Raw genomic sequence first — 19,481 nt, 5'->3', positions numbered from 1 at the left:
AGACACCCTGCTAGGTGTTGCAAAGAAAACAAACAACATGACCGTTTCAACTGATCAACCCCACCAACTCCAGCTCCTTGGGGACCCTCCCCTGGCTGCAAGATGGGGCCTGGCATCAGTGCCTTTGGTCTGGTGTGACTTTTGTCTTTCCAGACCCTTGTCCCGCGGCTGCCCTTCTCCACATACCCTGTGTGCCTGCCACCAGTGGGCTGACGGCCCCCGCCCCCACCACATGCAGGCCAGGCTGCCGGGCTTTGCTCATGCTTCCCATTGCCTCCTCCCTTCCTCTTGAAGTCTTACCTATTTTCTTTGTGATCAAAAAGGTGTTAATATGGTTACAAGCACTGGATGAAATACACAAACAGCACGTGCGTGTGCGTGTGTAAGGCTGTACACTCAAAGTATGCCTTCTCCCACTCCAGGACCACGTGGTTATGGGACCACCCTGTTCTCCTCCCCTTGCTGTTTCCATTTACAGTGAATCATGGAGAGCGTGTCATGTCGGCACCACTAGAATCACCTCATTAAAACTGCGGTGCAGGTGACGGGGCGTTATTCATTTACACAGTGGCCCTGTGATTTCTCTTACCGGTTGCCTGCTGGTGGCCGTCTGGGTTGTCCCCACTCCCAGCCTCTTCCAGCAGTGCTGTGCGTCACTGGCCCCTGTGCAGAGGTGTCTGTTTAGGACTCAGCCCGGGTCCCCCACTTCCTCCTGTCTGCCTCTGGTAGCTGTGGTGCCTGTGTTTCCAGCACTGTCTTTCCACAACTCCTGAGGACAGGGCTTGTGCAGGACCCCTCTCCTTCCAGCGCCTGCCATGCTTACTGACTGCCCTGTTGCTGCTGCTAAGTCGCTTCAGTCGTGTCCGACTCTGTGCGACCCTGTAGATAGCAGCCCATTGGGCTCCCCTGTCCCTGGGATTCTCCAGGCAAGAACACGGGAGTGGGTTGCCATTTCCTTCTCCAATGCATGAAAGTGAAAAGTGAAAGTGAAGTCGCTCAGTTTTGTCCGACTCTTAGCGACCCCATGGGCTGCAGCCCACCAGGCTCCTCCGTCCATGGGATTTTCCAGGCAAGAGTACTGGAGTGGGGTGCCATTGCCTTCTCCGACTAACTGCCGTAGTTTCCAGGAATACATGGTCTTCTGGTATTCACCGATCTTGCTGCCCCTGTGTGTTCCAGCCTTCTGTAGGGCTCTGCTGGGAGCAGAGACACGAGAGCTGAGACGCCTGCACCACCATCTCTGTCCGGCTTTGTGCTTGGTACACAGCGGTGGCATCAGATGGGGTAGCTTGTTTCCATGGTGATAAGACTTCCACAGCATCTTTCTTACTGTTTTCACCACAGGGATCGACCACAATATAGCCAGTCCTCTCTAGATGGAACATTAGCTTTGGAAAGTTTTAGCTTTAAAATTCTGCCTTTAAAAAATTTTTTTGAGAGGACAGATGGTTTGGTGTCCATTGCTGAGAAAAGATCAGGACTCACAGCCTCCGCCATGAAACTAGTGGCTGTGGCTACTGTTTAATGAGCAGTTCTTCAAACGAGCTAGGGCTTCTCACTGTGCAAATGGCTTGAATTTGTATTTTCTCATGATGCAGCCATCTTCTGAGGCAATCTGGTGGCAGTCTTCTATGGCAAGAGGAAATCGAGGCTCAGAAAGGAAGTAACTTGGCAAAGGGCACTCAGCACATTTCAAGAGGTGGGATTCCGGCTCAGGTGTGCTCGGCTCAGGACTTGAGCTTAAAACCAGTGAACCCTCCTGCCTTGCTAGGAGGAAAGGCCTGGGGAGGGCGGGTCACCCTGGGCCTGGGGTGATGGTTGGCGGCCCCAGAGCTGAATTGATGTTGCACCCGGAGAGAAGTTGGCCACCATCAGGCTTGGTCTCCGACTCTGAGCTGCACAAAGGGTCCCTTTGAAGGGGGAGTCCAGGGCACCCCTCCGGGCGCTCTCCTGCACACATTCTCCCCCCTCCCCCCTGCTCTCAAGCCAAGTGTCCTGGGGGCTGGCGGGCATTTCTGGCTCGGCTTCCTGGCCAGACTCGGACAAGTGATCTGAAATTCTTTGCTGGGCCAGATGATACCTGGTCAGAACGTGTGTCACTTCTAGGTGGATGTGTCTTTGAAACAGGTCTCCCGGTGTGACTTGGGGACCCCGCTGGGCTTCCCTCCTGAACAGTCAACCCTTTGAAAATGTATTGATTTCCCCCCTCCCCTTCCCTGCTTTTGCACTTTGGATGAACCTTGTTTTCGAAGAACAGTAGAAGGTAATTTTCCCATGCTTGCCAGCTGGCCTGTAATTGAGCAATGTCAATAACACCCACTGTAAAGTCTAATCGAAGTAAACAGGAAAATATGATTTATGATCTGGACAGCAAGTAAATACCACGGTGCAATTAATTTTTACACAGAGCAGCAGATTCTAAAACATTTTCCTGCACTGACCAGTTTGTTTTTAATTACAGATTAGAAGCTGCTTTTTATGTATTTATTTTACGATTTTTATTTTTATTTTTTTTAACTTTTTGATGGTGATCTTCAGATTCCGTGGATCTCTGTGACTTTCTCTGAAGGTGTAACCTTCAGAGGGGTGGGATGGAGATAGGATCAGAGGGATTAATTTGCAAGGAGCGATTCTCCCGACGTGGGCTGCAGGCTGTACCTTTTGGGCTTGATGGGAGATGACATTGGGTTGGGGAGATACTCCGGGCTGTGTAGAATGGTGATGAGAGAGGGTCCGGAACTGCTGGGAGCTCAGAGGTGTGTGTGCAGGCCTTCCCCCGCCCCCCACCCAGGGATGTGGGGTGTTTTGGCTCGTTCTGAGGAAGGAGACAGGTATGGAGGCGCCTCTGCTGCCTGTGTGTCAGTGTGGAAATGTGATGCTTCCGAGGACAGGAAGCACGTGCCCTCGTAGTTCTTCCAGTAGCTTCTCTCCAGACCTGGGTGGAAAACAGAAGTTACTGCTGGTTGCCCAAGGGCCAGTGGCATGGGCTTCGACTGTGGGCTGGGTGAGCGCCCGACACCAGCTGACCTCGGGCTGTCTGTAGGGTCAGGCCTGCCTAGGAGGTCACAGGACTTGAGCACACTTTGGGGGTGCAGGCCTGTGACCAGCCAGACCCCGAGATCTGTCTTAAAAAGGTGCCACAGCTGAGCTGAGAGACGCTGCTGTGCCCACCAGGGTGTTGGCTTTAGGGATGCTCCAGGGCTGGCCTGGGGACTCCCAGGAAGGTGATTCTGGCCTTCATGTCCCTCCACCCACCCCCACCCCCACCCCCAGAAAGCATCTCAGTTCAGCGGTGAGGCAGTTCCGCTCCCCAGCAGGGCCCCACCTGGAGGGGAGGGGCTGTGCTTCTCGGGCCCCCGTCTTCCACGGTCCTGAGTCCCTCTGCCTTTGTTTTACCTTTCCAGAGAGCTGACCTCACTCTGCTGTTTCCTGGAGGAGCCCCACCCCAATGGGGCGCAGCCTCTCCTGACGTCATCGCCCGGGAGCCGCCCCAGGAAGTCACCTCTGCCCCCCGGTCTGCCCACCTGAAGATGGCTCGTGCCCACCCTGGGCTGGTGCCCAGCGCCTGAGGCCCTTACCATGGTGATGATCCTGAGTCAAAGCCTCGACAAGCAGGGAGCCGACCCCGTGGCCTGCAGGACCTTCAACGCTGAGCCGGTAAGGACCTGGTGGCCTCGTTTGGAGGCCCGATGTCCTGGTGGGGCTGTGGGCTGAACAGGCAGGCTTAGCAGACTGAGTCCAGAGGGCCCGCGAGCAGCGCTCTGGGAGATGTGGCTGCAGGGGCGGCGGGCTGTCACCCAGAGCCTGGCTTTGTAGCTGGCCCAGGTGGAGTCCTCTGGAGAGCGGTGAGGGGAGGCCACCCCCCCCCGACCCTCCCAGTGAATAGTACCAAGTGGGGCTCTGCCGCCCCTGCCAGGCCGAGACCCACATCCCTCCTGGCCTCCACCCAGTAAGGTAGGTGGTTTCCAGAAGGTGGGGGGTGGCACCAAAGGGCGGTTGGAATAAGAGCTGCCATCTCAGAGATGTCAGGAGCAGGAGCCGGTGGAGAAGGAGGGTGTGGTTGGGGGCCCGGGTGGTGGGCCCAGTGCTGGCGGCCCTGCACAAGGTTCTTCTCTGACCAAGAGGGCTGATGAGCTGGAGCAGAGAGGCAGGGAGCGGCCTTGTTAGACCAGGAACGGAACGGCCTCCTGGTCCTCCTTCCAGCCCTCCTTCCTCAGAAGCGGGTGGGCTGCCCCTTGCTGAGGAAGCACGAAGCAGTCCCACTCGGGCATGAACACTCTTGCGGTGGTGGGCTTTGCAGGTGGTCCGTCCCCAGGACTCTCTGCCGCTTCTGTGGACAGGGCTTGGGGGCACCCCTCCTGGCACCTTCATAGCCCCCTGTGAGACCCCATGTTAGCACCTCTCGTGGGCTTCCTCCCCTGATACCTCCCCAGCACCCACGCCGAGAGCGGGCAGGTGGGTCTCAGGTCCTTGCAGGAGCTTGTGAAAGTCACCAAGACCCGCATCCACCCCGCAAGGCTTCACTGGGAACCGTGGGCCAGAGGAACTCCGCAGGATGAGCCGGTGTCTGTGCGTCATCCCTTCCTTTTCCAGTTTGCTTTGAACGTGTCTCTCCGTAGACTTGCTCCCATCATTCCTGCTGCTTCCCCTCTGGTCCCGCCTGCGTCCTCTCTTGCCCGGACTCTCATGGGAACTGGCCCCTGCTTCTGGCTCCTGCAGCCTCTTCTCCAGCAGCAGCAGCTGCAGGAGATGCAGGTCAGAGCGGTCCTCCTCTGCTCAAAGCCTTCCACCAGCTATCCCCAACTCAGGCTGAGCAACACGCCAGACCCTCACTTGGATGGATGGGGGCTGGCGTACCCTGACACCCGTGACCACTGGATGCTCTCCGCCACGTTCCCCCCCTCAGTCTGCACACGCCTCGCTGGCCTACGTGCCTCGGGGCCCGTGCGCTTCCTCTGTGGCCTGGAACACCCCCCGTGAGCAGGGTTCCCTCCCTTCTTCGAGGCTTTTCTTGGGCCACTACCCTGCTCCCTTCCCACATGCCCTCTGTCCCCTTTCCCTGGTCTTTTCCCTTCCCGGGCACCACCAGCCTTCCTCACGTTTTGATCTTGTTCCCTGAGTTGATTCCTGCCCCAGAATGCTAGCTTCGCCAGGCAGGGACTTTTGTCTCTTTGGCTCCTTGCTGACCACCCCAGTGCCTGACCCTGGGCACAGTCCATGGTAGGTGCTCAGGGGACCTTGGCAGAGGGAGGGGATGTGGGTTCATGGAGCCAGGTTCTCAATCCGACCTTGTTGAGTCCCTTCTCCGGTACTCAGCTTCCTCGCTCAGGGGGTGCAGGTATGAGTTGAATCGTTTTCTGCTCTGGGCACGTGTTTTCCTGGTGAAATGAAGGCACCTCATGTGGAGTAGCTCTGACCAAGATGAGACGGCTCTCAGGGTGCAGGCCTCCTCGAGGTCCCAGGGGACCCCCCATTCCCTCCTCCCTTCCCTTCCCCCCCCCAGTCTGGTTCCAGCTGTGCTGTTGCTTCAGTCGCCGCTGAACTTGGTTCCATCTGGAGGTGGGCCGGCCTGGGCTTGGCCGTGGAGCTGGTTCCGGGGCCCATGGGCCTGTGGTCAGCTGGGCTGCTCTTCCAAGAGACAGGGCCCGAGCCCCCGCCAAGAAGGAGGGCGGCCTCCCAGCCCCAGCCGGGGAAGGAAAAAAAAACTTCTTCTCAGAAAAAGAAAAAGGGGCGACGAGCCAAGGGGAGCAAATGGCCATTGAAGGGGGCCCGGCAGTCGCTTTTGGAGAGGGGCCTCTCCTGTGTCAGCCTGTGGGCGCGTCATGGGCCTGGCCGGTTTCTGCCCTCATGGTGGGGTGGAGGCACAGTGAAGGCGAGGGAGCCCGGGCCTGCGGGGGGCCCGCCAAGGTGCCCTGCCTCCACGCCCCTGACTCACAGGAAACAGGGCCCAGGGGCAGGGGGGCACAGACGAGCAGGACGCAGGCTTCAGGTGCAGGCCCCGCCCACCACCAAGGCCTTCACCCCACCCCCGGCCTGTCTCCTGAGCTGCCACCGGGCTGGACTTCCTTGGGAAGAAGCACGGGCCATAAACAACCAAAGAAAGAACGCCCCCACCCCAGATAAGACCAGCCAAGTAATGACAGCCCCAGAACGTGAGATCAACTGATTAGAATCTGCTCTGCACAGCCAGCCAGGGTGAGAGGAAGATGGGGGGGTTTTAGCTTCAACTGCTTAAACGGGTCGCATCATCTTTGGGTAAATACCATCAAGATAATGACAGGAAAGAGGGAAAAGCTGTCCTCTTTTGTTTTCTCATCAGACTAAGAAGATACCAGAAGTTGGGGTTTCAGATTTAAGAAAAAAAAAGGAATGGTGAATCACCCCCAGGCAGCTTCAGAATTAGGGAAGCGAGAGGCCCTGCCGTGAGGTCAGAGCCTAAAAAAGCTGCAGGTGAACGTGCCCTGGGGGCTTGGAGATGGTGGGAGGGGAGAGACTTGGGCACCTCCCCCCCACCGTAGCCAGGCCCCGACCTGCTTGCTTAGAGGGTCCCCGACGCAGTTTCCTAGTTCTCCTTTTTCTATAAACTAAAACACTGGTGACAGCGTGACCGCCCTACTCCCCAGGGAGGTGAGCAGACAGCAAAGGGACTGAGAGCCCCGGTCTCGCCTGCCCCCGCCCCTGGGGTGGGGGGCAGTGCAGTGACTCGGTGCCCCTTTCCCCCACTCCGCCCGGTCGCCTTCCTTTCCCCCGTGAGTGGCCCTTCCTCCGAGTGTGCTAACATTAGCTGCTGCCGCTGGAAGGCCGCCCAGACATCTGACCTTGGGGCCAACGTTCCCTGAGCTCCTTCCCGCCCGCCCACGCTCCTGCCGAGGGCCCGTGGTCCCTCCTCCCCAGGCAAGCCTCCCGGCCCCCCTCTCTGGAAGCTGGAGACCGGAGGGAGCTTGGGGTGCCCTGCTCCCTGGAGGATGGGGCCGGGGAGCAGTGGGGTTGGGGGTGGACAGAGGCTGGAGGCGGGGGCTCCAGGCCGCCTCACTTTCCTCAGCCTGGAGGTATTTCCGGCCACAACAGACACTCGATGTTTTTGGAGCAGGTCCGTGCTTCCATGCTTGTCAGATGAGGACGCCGAGGGCCTTGCCCAGCAGGAGAGTTCAGGGGCCATGTCAGCTGCCCCAGGCACCCAGGCTCTTCCCCCGTCTTGCTCACCCGGAGTCAGCATCAGGCTTGACGGGGCCCCAGCCAGGATCCCAGGCTGGAATCCCAAAGTGCGCGGAGCCTGAGGCTGTCCCAGTCTGCACCCCCACCGTCCTGGGCAGCAGAGACCACCCCCCACCCCCATGGCTGACCTGCAGCCTGGGAAGCCGGGGCTCCACCCTGTGTCCATCAGCCTCCATCCCGGGGCGCCTCTGCCTTCTCAGCTTCTCTTCTTGGCCTGCCTCTGCCTCCCACTTTCTGCCGCCCAGGGTTTCACCCTGTTCCCTTCCAGAGGCCGGAGCACTGCTCTTGTTAGCCCCCCAACGTGTGAGCGTGGGTCCATCTGCATCGCTCCAAGGCGGCATCAGCAGAAGGAAGAGTGATGTCATTGCCCTAGTCTGCAGAAGGAAGCCACGAAGACGCGTGGTGATGCCCAGAGAGGAGCTCGGCCATTTTCTGTCTGAGCTGGCTCCTCATTAAATGATGACCTGAATTGAGTCTTATTTAAGTCAGGGCTTCTCAGTCAGATAGACGGCCCCTGGAACCTCCGTTTGGTCTCCAACTTCTTTCTTTTCTATGGAAGATGTAATTCCAAGCCTTCTCTGCTGATGTAAGGAGTCTCCCAGACACCAGACTGTGCCCTGGTCAGGGCGGGGGTGCTCAGGAACAAAGGTTTTGGAGTAGCAGGAGCAGCCCCAGGAGCAGAGCTCGTCGTTCTGGGGACACAGCAAGGGCCCCGGGCACACACTCGTGTGTGAACCCCAAGTGTCTTGTGAAACCTCAGATGGTGAGAGCTTCCCCCCCGCCCCACCCCGGGGGGCCATTCGGGCCTCACCACATCGTTGTCCACAGAGCAATGGGCTCATCAGCATTTGCACAGCGGGTGCAGAGGGCTTCAAGGGGTCGGGGAGGCTGGCTGCAGAACAGCACAAAGCAGTGGGGATAGGCTGGCCCTGGATAACCTGGAGTCCAGGGGGAGCCTTGGTGCTGGGCCCAGGGAGCATGGCCAGCGGTCGGCGTGTGCACGGGACCCTGGGAAGCGGTGGGTTATGTGATGTCCTGGCCTGCCCACTGCCAGCCCAACCTTGTGGACGGGGTTCAGAAAGCGAGTTGGGGCCCTGATCTATCTTTCTTTCTTTCTTTCTTTCTTTCTTTCTTTCTTTACCCCAACAGGAGGCAGAAGCCCCAGGGGGAAGTAGTTAGCTCATGACTTTCAGCCCTTTTCTGACCTTAAAGTTGCCAGCGTCCCGTTAGTCAACATTTCTCTACTGCTACTTTGATGGGATTTGTCTCCATACAAAACCAGTTTGAAACGAGCATCACATGAGGATGAAGGAAAAGAAAGAGGGGAGAGCTGCATTTTTAGGTGGGACGGGAGGGCAGGGAAACGCCGTTGCCCTCTACATATTTTGGCCGGTTTCCTTGTATCTTTTTAGTGAAGCAGTTTTCACTGATAAAGTATGCTTCCTCGTGGTACTGGAAGCCTCTGCCCAAACACTGCTTTGAGCGGTTGCATGATATCCCTTCAAGTGGCCGAGCCTACTTCCCCCGTTATCCTTCTTGAAGACCCCTATGAAATGGGCCAGGGTTCCTCGGATGTAAGCAGCTGGGGCCACCTCCCGCTGATACAGCAGAAGAGAATCCACTGGCGCGATCGAGAGAGAAACAGGAGAAGAACTGGTGACAAGTCCCCGCAAAGGGCAGGGACAGGCCCGCTGGGAGGATGGTGGAGGCGGGGAGGGGGCTCCCCACCAGGTGGACTGGCCCAGGACCCCTTCGGTCAGTGGGGGGGGGGGGGGGGGCGGGGGACAGAGCCCCAGAGCAGGCATGTCCGGTCAGCCAGGCCTGCCCTGTGCCGTGCAGCGGGCTTGGGGTGGGGGCGGTGACATCCCACCAGGACATTGCCCAGTGGGGAGGGGAGGAGTCCCAGTGCAAAATTAGGGTGCTGTCAGCAAAAGAAGGGCGCACGCCACCTGCCATGCCATTTCACACTCAGCGCGGTGGGGTTGTGCCAGGATGGGACACGGAGCAGGTGTCCCTTGTCAGCTCTCCGTGCGTACGACGGCCAATCCCCCTCACCCTGGGCGCAGAGTCAGAGGCTGTGTGTGTGGGGGGGTTGTCCCCGACTTTATCTAGCTGATGCTGTCCCCCTCCCCTGCTGAGTGGTGACTTGGCAGGAGGCCAGTGATTTGGGAGGGCAGCGGGTTGCGTCCAGGGAGAGTCTGTTTCCATCGGCCCTGCGTTTGCCAGGCACGTGGTAGCAAGGGCAGGCTCGGGCTGATGGCCGGCTGCAGTGGCGGTGCGGCAGAGAAGCCCCGGGGAGCCCGCTGCAGGGTGGGGATGCTGTGGACCGGACCACGGCCTCAGGGAGGCTCGATCTCAGGGGCGAGTGGAGTGTGAGCCCAGAAACAAAGCAAACTGATGCGCACTGGGTGGCGGTGCGGGGGGGGGCAGCTTTTAGCAAGGTCCCGTGGAGAAGAGCGCGGGTGGGCAGGGCGCGTTTCAGCCAGGGAAGGCCGCCAGGGAGGCCACGTGACAGGAACCAGCCTCAGAGCCAAAGGCCCGGGCTGCAGCGAGCCGGACCGTCCCCGAGCAGCGTGAGTGAGGCCGGGGTGGACGCGGGCTTGGCTCATGGGTGCCCGGTGGGCAGCGGGGAGCGGGGCACAGCCAGGTTTTATCCAGGTTGTTGTGAGCAGGGCGGCCACGGGGGCTGGGCCCCCTGGTTCTGCGTGGAGGACGGATGGTGCAGGATGAGCCCAGGACCAGGTCAGGGGCTCACCTGGTCCCTTGGTGGACGATGGTGGAGCTCGAGCCGGGCGGCGTGGGGAGCCAGAAGCGGTCGTATCACTAGTGCGTGCCCCCCTAGCCTGGCAAGCAGGTCCTCGCTGGGTGAGTGAATGAATGACTGAATGAATGAATTTTGAGGGCCAGGGGCACCCTGCGTGCTAACCCAGTGGCTCCTCTCTGTGGGCCCAGACCCCAGCCTCTCTGGTGCCCGCTTGCGGGCCACATTCCCGGGGGAGGGGAGCCAGGTGCCCCTCTTCCTGAAACACGCCTGCTGAGCGAGAGATCGGTCAGTGGGCAGCCCACCCATGATGGTCCGCGGGCAGCACACCCCTGACGGTCCGCGGGCAGTGTGCTTCCCTTCGCGTCTGTAAACCTGGGCCCCTGGTGGCCTCTGTGTGTGCCAGGGTGGTGACACGCGGCTCCCGCCTCTTTGTGCCCTCCAGCTCTCCCTGGCCTGCCCTGCTTCGGGTTTCTGTGGGCCTCCAGCCTGCGCTAGGGCCCCCATCCCTGCCCTTCACGGGGATAACGCTGAGGTGGGGTGGGGCTGTGGTTTCCAGTGGGTGTTGGCTCTGTGATATAAAGGCTCCTGCAGCGTCGGGGGCCATCCCCCTCAGCTGGCCAGGCCTGTGGCCTCGGCCAGGCCAGCTTCTCTCTCCCCGAACCTTCCCTGGGCACAGAGCCTGCCTGGCTTCCACAAGCCGCGCTGCCCAGATTCAGGGCTCTGAATGTCTGTCACACCTGCTTTCCACGCAGTGACTCTGGGGTGAGCTGGGCGGGACGCAGAGGCAACCCATCTTTTAACTTTTTCCAGGTATTTCCCCGGAGGGCTGTCGATTGGGTGGACCCTGGGAGGGATACCTATCCTGAAAACCTAAGGATTGTCTTCAATCCAAGGTGGGGGACTGGAGGAGGACAGCCCAGCCTCCCTTTGCACCCCCCACCCGGTAAGTTCCTTCAGGACCATCTCTGTTTCCCGCAGGAAGCCCGCCCTGACCTTCAGCTCCCAGCGCCCATGGCCTGGCCCAGCTGCCTCCAGTCCTGCGCTCTGTCTGGACTGGTTGTGTGACCTCTAGAAAAACGTGAGCTTCTTTGGGGCCGAGGCTGCGTCCTTCACCTCTGTGTTCCGGGCTGGTCAGGACAGACCCTTGATAACCTGATCAGCGAACGCATTGCTGACCAAGGGCGAAGGTCCCCAGCTCGGGCAAACTGAGGACAGGGGTGGGGAGCCCCTGCCAGATGCCAGCTCCCCTCTTATCTGGGGGGGCCAGGTGTTTCTCGGCAGCCACACCCTCCCTCCCCATCCAGGCTTGAAAAGAGCCAGGGCCTGCGTCCCCCCACCCCTGCTCCCCGCTCCTGGGACCAACAGCCAGGCACGCGTCCCTGTCACTTGGGGCTCCACTCAGAAGTGAGAGCCCCCTATGACCGCTGACCCCTCCAGAGCTGAGAGCTTCTTTCACCGTCGTGCGCTCCACCCCAGCACAAGCCTGCACGTGACTCGTCGCTGGTACATGTTTGTTGAGTGAGTGGATGAGTGAATGAGTGAAGGAAGGGATGAGAGAGGCCCTTCTTCCTGGGGCCCCGACAGGCGTGGATGGTCTCCTCCTCCTTGGAGGTCAGACCGGCCTCTTGACCTGGGTCTCGGCTAGCGCACGAAGCCCTGGAACGTTCCAGGCTCAGGTTACTGCGGCGCCGCGAGTGAGTGCCTGGGTGCGGGGTTATTCTGGGGCCCCCCGCCCTGGCCTTTCACCCCGTGACCACAGTGAGGCGAGGTGTGGGGTGAGGGGCAGAGGTGCAGTGTTTACAGGGGACAGGGAAACCCCTGTAGAAATGTGGCACCAGGGAGTCCAGAGGCCGTCGCCGTGTGTTGAGACCAGACGCAACCCGAGTTTCTGTTTCAGTTCTCGAGGGTGTCTTGACGGGCGGGGGGGCCCCTCCTGGCTGCGAAACAGCTTCTGAGCCAGGGCCACCCTCTCGAGCTTCTTCACAGAGACAGGGGAGCTGCTCTCCTTGCATCCAGGAGGGAGGCCTGGTGGGTGGCAGGTGGGCCTCTGCCCTTTGCTGGAGGCTCGTCCTGTCCCCGGGGACAGGAAGCGGTCGCCTGCCCTACTCCCCGCCCCGAGCTGCGGGGAGGCTGCTCTCCAGCCCCTCCCGCACCCTGACTCCGCATCACTCACGTGGACGAGTCCCCTAGTGTCAGGAGTCACGGGGCTCCCTTGTGTGTTTTTAAAGCCCGTTAACTTGATGGACTCCATAGCTCACCCGAGGCTCCGGACAAGAGCCCAGACCTAATTATGGGCAGATGTCTCTTTTAGTACTTTTTTTTTTTTTTTCCCCTCCTTTCCCTGATCTGACATTTCCCACCCCACCCCCGCCCCACGCCACCCCCCCTCCTTTAATTGTGACTTTAGCAAGGGAATCAGTGCAGGGTCATGTGCAGACGTGCTTCTTATGACTTGAAGAGTGATAGCTTTTCTGGTTGTTTGCAGCACACGCCAAAGAAGATGAGTCAAGGACCGACACTTTTCTCTTGTGGAATCATGGGTGAGTAACCAGGTGGCTGCGAACAGTCCTCCTCGAGCGCCTTCCCCCAGGGCCCGAGTCCTCCAGGGGGAGACGCTAGAAGCTCTTTCTGGACGCAGGCACAAGGAGCGGCCTTGGGGACTCTGTTCTGTGTTGTTGGAACTGTCTCGGTCTCAGTGGTGCTGGAGCAGGGCAGGGGCTATGGGGGCTGAGTGAGGGGCTGGGCGCTGGTGCGTGGTTTACAGACGTTATTTCCAGCAGTGGAACTGCGAGTTTGTGCCTGATCATTAAAGTGATCACGTTCATTTCTTTCTTTTTTTTTTTTTAATTCAGAAAAATGCACCGTTAGTGTAAAGTATAAAATAACAGTCTCACACAGCCCCAGCACCCAGCTATAACTACTGTTAATACTTTGGTATAGCTTCTGTCCTTTGCAGTTTTTACATAGCCAAGTCCATGATGAATGTATGATTATTCAAAATTATTTATCAAAACTTGTTTTTGCTTTTTTTTCTGCATACAAATAGTGACCCATCATTTCCCTGCAGCATGAAAACTGCCCATCCCATGCGTTAGAATGAGTCTATAGTATTGTCTTTTAAGGAGTAGCTCGTTTCTCGGTTGTTGGGTTAGGACTGTTCTGTTGATGGTGACTCAGTGTCTGAATCTCGCTCTGCCTTTCGGATTATTCCTTCAGGTGATTCCCAAGAGTGGAGTAGAGAGGCCGGGGTTTGGGGGGCAGGCACATTTTCATTTTTAAGGCTCTTGCTTTGTGTTTCTGATATGCTTTCCAGAAAGGTTGCCCTGGTGCCCTGTTCCCATGCAAGCGTTAATTACCGTTTTCCATAAGGGGGCCAAAAGGATGGCTGTATTGACTGTGTTGCTTCCTCTCTGCTCCCGGTGATCGGGCTGCTTCTCCTTGCACCCTCTCCCCTGGACTCTTGCCCGCTTCCGGGACATGGCTCCTGATGAGTTTCTATAAGCTGGGGTTCCGTGGCGGGTCCCCTCTTTGGGATTTCAGGTTTGCCTCCCCAGGACTGTGTTCAGTGTCCGTGGCCTTTTGTCTTGGCCCTTTTCCCTCTGGGCACAGCGTTTTCTTCTGCAGGCTCAGTTCCCATAGGTGGAAGGTCGAGGTGGTCCTGGGGGGTCCTCATCACGTGTCACAGTGAGCGTGGTGCCGTGCCGGGCACCTGAAGTGCAGGGTCCCCCTGGACTCCACAGCTGCTCTAGGTGGCAGGCAGGGGCGCTCCGCTCACATCTGGGGTGGCACTCCAAGGCCCCTCAGTGGGCAGAGCTGGACCCTGGGGCAGGGGAATGACTGTTTGCTTCTCACTCTCAAGCCGCAGCTGTGTGGGAGAACCCTGGGCCGCCTCCTTGGTGCTTGCCCCCTGGGGAAATGGAACCAGGGAGCTCACCTGGCCTTGGTTTACCCGTGTGACACACTTCTGAGGCCTGTCCCCACCAGAGGCTTGGCTGCATACCTTGGTTGTGGTTAACGGCTCTCAGCAAACCCTCCGCACCCCATCCACGTGGCCCAGAAGCCCGCCTCCTCACCCTCTTCCTGGGCCAGACCCACAGTCGGGCTGCAGCTGGGCCGTCTTCCTCTGTCGTGTCTGGGAAGGGGAGTGAGCGGGGCTACTGGGCATACCCACCCCTCTGCTGCCCCGCCCCAGGTAGCTCAGAAGTGGGCTGGACTGGTGACCCGGATGGTGGAACCCTTGGTCTTTATTTCAAGACCTTAACCGTCAGGCTTCCTCGGCCTTTGCTGTAAGTGCATTGCAATAAGTTAGAGCTCTCGAGGGTTCATGATGGTGGTGCTGGCCCTCACACAATCACTGTGAACTGTTTACCTTTTCCAAGCCTCAGTTTCCTCATCTGTGAAATGGGTGTTGGGACACACCTGCCTTGCTATGAGGTTTCCGAGACTCTCGGAAGGAGCTTGGCGCGGTGTGAGCGCCGTACTTGACAGGTGGAGAAGAAGGCTGAGCTTAGATTGAGAATCCTGCTCCTGTGAGAGGCCTCCACACCCCCAGGGACTACCTTGGTCACCTTGGTGGGCGTTGGGTGGGGGGTGGTGCAGGTGCGAGTCACCCTTGTGGGGAAGGTGCTCAGGCCCAGGGAACAAGGCAGAGGCAAGCAGGGGAGGTCTCTTCCCAGAGTTCCAGCAGAGTCCGTCTGAGCCCGCCGAACCCAGCAGTCTGCCTTCTGCCCGGGGGCCCCGAGGCTACAGGACGACTGGGCTGCTGCCCCTCGAGGCTCTGGTGCGCAGGGCGGCCCCTCAGGAAGGGCTCCCTGGTCCGTGGGCTCTTCACCTCCACGAGGTCTGTGCCCTCCTGCTCTGCCGGCTGGCGCCAGGGCCCTTCCAGGCAGTGAAGGACCATGGGGTCTGTGCAGTCAGCCCCCCTGCTCCTTCCGTGACTTCTCTCTCTCCCATCTCTTCATCTTTCTGTTGTCCTAAGCCCTTCCTTGATTCGGGAGATCCTGACCCACCTGACAGCACGTGCTACCAGAGCTTTTAGAAAAGTCGGCCCCAGTTCGGTTCAGGGTGCCTTGTTCTGGTCGGTATTTATTGAGTCCCTGCTCCGTGCCAGCGAGTCAGCCCCTGCCCTCGAGGGGGCTTCTGTCTAGTGGAGGAGCAAGACCAGGGAGCGTGGATTTCCCCTGGATCCGTGTGAAGGGGCCCCTCGGCGTTGTCCTCCTGGGCCTCCCTCTGCAGCCTGCACCTTGTGGGGTCCGTGGGATTTAAGGAGGCGCCGGCTCGCACCCCACCTCCGTCCCTTCCTCGCACTTGCTGCCGTGGGTGTCAGGGGTCCGAGGCCCTCCCCAGGCTGTGTGCTTGTGGAGGCTTCGGCCCGGGACTCACTCTGCGGCCACGCGCTGTGACACGCACGAGCAGCAGCCGCAAGACTTTATCTCTCCGTATCTGGTTTTCATAGCAAAGAAGACCGCCGGGGGTGGTGGGTGGGGGGAGCGGCCCTCAGTAAAGATGAAGCCTCACAGCATTATAATCACCAAACCCCCTGCCTGTCTCTCGAGACAGAGGACTCTGGTTCTGGCCCTGATTAGTGGAATTCTCCCATGAGAGCTGGGGACAGCGTGGACCTGGGACTCAGGGCATTTCCCTCTCAAGCCCCCATGCAGGGGTCCTTGCTGGACACCGGAATGAGCTGGAGGGTTTCGCGAGTGTTCATAAGAAAACCCAGGCAAGTGTGTTTGGTGGGAAGGGCCCGTTGGCTTCCTCTGGAGAAGCTGCCCTTGCCGGGAGCTCAGCCTCCTCTGCACCCACGGAGATAAAATGTGTTACTAATATCAGCGCTCACAACCATGTTTTGGCTTTTAAATACTTCAGGCTTAGTTATCCTGAGCTGGATTGCAGGGCCCTCCCCGCGGGTCTTGTCCCCTCCCTTCAAGTTTGGGAGCTTGATACAAAGAAGTAGTTTTGTCCTTTTCCAGCGTGGGGGTGGGGAGACAAAGGCAGCGTGACTGTGGACGGGAGAAGCAGGGTGGAGGGGAGCCAGGCCACGGCTGGCCTGCCCTGCCAGGGCTGAGTGCCTGGCTAGCCTGGGCACCATAGGGCTCCTTCTATAGCAGAGGCGATGGCGTGCCTCTGGGTTTCTCTCCTCACCTCCCAGACCATCCTCAGCATGCCTCCTGGGCTGAACCAGAACTGCCTCTGCAAACAGCTTCTCTGGGGAGAGCCGTGTCTGCCCGGGGAATTGTGTTCCTGACACAGGAAACCTTGGTCAGGTGGCAGCTTCAGGGATGTGGTCTGCCCACCAGTCAGCTGGCCCGACGGGCGAGCCAGCCCCATTCGTGGCTGTGATTGCTCGTGGGTGCACGCGGGGGCCTCGCTGCGCCCAAGAGGACCTTCCCAAGCCAGGCTGGGGTGGGACAGTCGCCAGGGAATCCTTGGCCCGTGGCTCACCCCCCGTGGCTCCTCCATGGTTGGGCCTGGGAGGTGCTTCTTCACGCTGACCCAGGGTCACGTGTGGATGGGTCAGATCTCTTTTGGTGAAACAGGGCAAGCGGGTGAGAGGGGCCTCCATTCACCACCCTGGGCTCGGCTCCTTGCACCCTGTTGAGCGAGTTCCGTGTTGCAAGGACTCTGGACTCTGCCCACTGCTCTCTCTTCAGCCGTCGGATGAGCCGGAGACCGGGAAATCAAACAACATGAGCAAGCACGTGCAACCCCGGTTACTTCCGAAAGGCCACTAGGAGAAGGCATGTAAATACAAGTCCATGGACGGGGAACAAAACGATTCAGATGCTTAAAAAAGAAAAAAAAAAAATTGGGTGGAAACCCATAATTACTTTAGGAGTTATGGTAATAAATTATTTATTAATGTAAATTATCTCACAGGCAAAGAACATAGAGGAAACTTGAGCAGAAGGATCATACATTATGTATAAAAAGGAATTGTAAAAATATTATAGCAGCCCTCCTTGTGCCACTGTGGTTCAGGTTTGTCAGCATTTTAATTATAAGCCCTTACTTTCCAAGTTTAATTACTCGCTGTTAAAGTCTGCTCTGTACACAGAAGGCTTGCTCCCGGGGGCACCCCCGTATCAGTTTCTACAGAGTACCCCAGTCGGCTGTGCTGAGCCGTGCAGGAGGAAGAGACTGTACTTTGAGGTCGGGTAGCTTTTGGTCTTCTCACCCTCCTGTCATTTGTTGCTGAAAGTGGGCTGTGATTGCAGCAAGCGAGGGGAAAAGCCAGCATTTGGAGGTTGAGTGTTTCAGGTTTCCAAGAGCACACGAACACAAGACTGAAACGAAACGAGTTGCAGTGATAACGAAGCCAGAATTTCTGGTCTCTGCCGCTTTTTCAGTCTCTCCGAGACAGCCACACTGCACATCATCCTTGGACCCAGGGCCTCCTATAAGAACTGATTATTAGCCCAAATAGGCTAGTACAAAAGTCCATAAAAAGTGCCTAGGACTGACTTTTTAGAACTTAGCTTTTAAGGGCTACTCTTATTTTTTTTTTTTTTAATGTACCAGAATTTTGGTCCTTTTTTTTTTATTGTGAGAAAATATACATAAGATGAAATTTAACGTTTTAAAATATACAATCCAGTAGCATTACAGACATGCACATTGTACCAACACCACCATTCATGTCCAGAATTTCAACTTCTCAAACTGAACTCACAACCCATTAGACAGTAACTTTCCATTCCCTCCCTCGCATCCTTGGCAATAACCATTCTGTCTCTGTGAATCTGACTACTCTTGGTATCTCACACACATGGAATCCTACAGAATTTGTCCTTGGCCCCTGGATTATTGCACATAGCTTAGTGTCTTCAAGATCCATTTACATTGTAGCATGTTTCAGAATTTTTTTTTAAGGCTAAATAATGTTCCATTGTACGTACAGACCTAGAGCTTTGTAGTTTTCCCTTAGAGATCTTGTACATATTTTGTTAGATTTACACCTAAATATTTTGTTTCCTTTCTTCTTCTTTCTTGGTGCTAATGTAAATGGTACTGGGTTTTTAATGTTATTATTATATTTTCTTCTTTTTGTTTCTAGGTTTTTAATTCTAATTGATTACTGATCTATAAGAAAGCTATTAGCCAGCCCCTGCGCCCTTAATTTGATGCTGCACTTCCCCTCCCTAACCATCCTTGGCTCAAGGCAGCACCAAAGGAGTCCAGCTCCCATAACCAAGAGCATCATGTCCCCCCCAAGAAGCCCCAGGCTCCCACACACCTGCGGGGGAGCAGACGGGCACTCTCAGTCTGAAGCAATCTCTCTTGTGCCAGGTTCATGCTGAAATGTGCAGAAACAGGTGAACACCCACCCAGTAATGAGAGACAGAAGTTTAGGGGTCCTCACCTAACATGCTCAGATACTCAGATACTTGTGTCCGATTCTTTACGACCCCATGGACTATAGCCCACCAGACTCCTCTGTCCATGGGATTTTCCAGGCAAGGATACTGGAAGGGACTACTCTTATTGACTGTAGGCATTGGTGGGGTTTTCCCATCTCTAAAACGGTGTAAGGTTTGTCCATGCAGAGTGCTTTCAGTCTTTCCTTTCACCACCTACTGGTTTCAGACGTTTCTGATACAAGGTACAGGATGGGATGTAGGTACAAAGTGTAGTTGGCACATGATGCCCATTGACGGTTGAAAAGGGAGCCTCCCTGGCTGCCTTCTCACCCAGGCTGGCCTGACGTGGTGGGCACGGGCGAGGGAGTCCCAGAGGTGCCAGAGGGCGGGGAACGGCAGCTGCCAGACTGGCCGTGGGCACCCCCCACCCCTACCCGGGCGTGGTGCCTCTCCAAGCCACTTCCACGTGGAGAGACAGTCGTTAGGACGTAGCCTGGCCCCGCCGCGGGAGCATGGCCTCAGGAGTGCAAACTGCTGAATTGGCGAGTGGCGTGTCCCTAGGCAAGACGCGAGGCCATCCTGTCCTGGAGTTGGTCTCCCCAGCCGTCACGTGGGGGAGCACTCTGCTGCCCTGCAGGATAAGAGCTGTGCTTGGGGTATGCACTGAGGCTTTCCCTCAACTTCAGCAAGGATCCCACTGCGGGGGCGGGGGGTGGGGGTGGGGCACGGTTAGCTAATTAACAATTAATGCGGCTATATTGACAGTTTCCTGAAAAGCTCTTTCAGTGGCCAGTTTCCTGCTCTGTGTCACAGTGCCCAGCTTTGCTGCACACGTGGGTTTGGAGTTGAGTCCCTGGCCGCTGCCCATGGCCCATGCCATGTGCAAACACACAGCCAGGGTGGGAATCCGAAGGCGATGGATGGAACAGACCGCTCTGTTGCTTCGGAGTTTTCGTGGCCCTCATCTTTTTCTCTTTGTTTCATCTTTGGCCCACGCTGTGCGGCATGTGTGGGATCTCGGTTCCCCAAGCAGGAATGGAGCTCTATCTATGACCCCTGCAGGGGAAGCACAAGAGTCTCAACCACTGGGCTGCCCAGGGGACGTCCCGCCATGTGAATACCAGCTTTTCCCTACAGATTTC

At 57.6% G+C, this 19,481-nt stretch overlaps 1 protein-coding gene across 1 annotated transcript in view; it reads left to right on the top strand.

Annotated features, from left to right (window-relative positions):
- The first annotated feature begins 3,579 nt into the window (after positions 1 to 3,579).
- Positions 3,580 to 19,481, top strand: part of FAM53B (family with sequence similarity 53 member B) — a 76,701-nt gene continuing 60,799 nt past the window's right edge. Inside the window, exons 1-2 of the mRNA XM_068961759.1 lie at positions 3,580 to 3,657; positions 12,465 to 12,519. Coding sequence (XP_068817860.1) covers positions 3,580 to 3,657; positions 12,465 to 12,519 — 133 coding nt within the window. The remainder of the gene's footprint in view (positions 3,658 to 12,464; positions 12,520 to 19,481) is intronic.

The sequence above is a fragment of the Capricornis sumatraensis genome, chromosome 23, assembly GCF_032405125.1.
Source record: "Capricornis sumatraensis isolate serow.1 chromosome 23, serow.2, whole genome shotgun sequence".
Lineage (NCBI taxonomy): Eukaryota > Metazoa > Chordata > Mammalia > Artiodactyla > Bovidae > Capricornis > Capricornis sumatraensis.
Note: the sequence above shows the minus strand (reverse complement) of the source record. Positions and strands in the feature narration are given on the sequence as shown.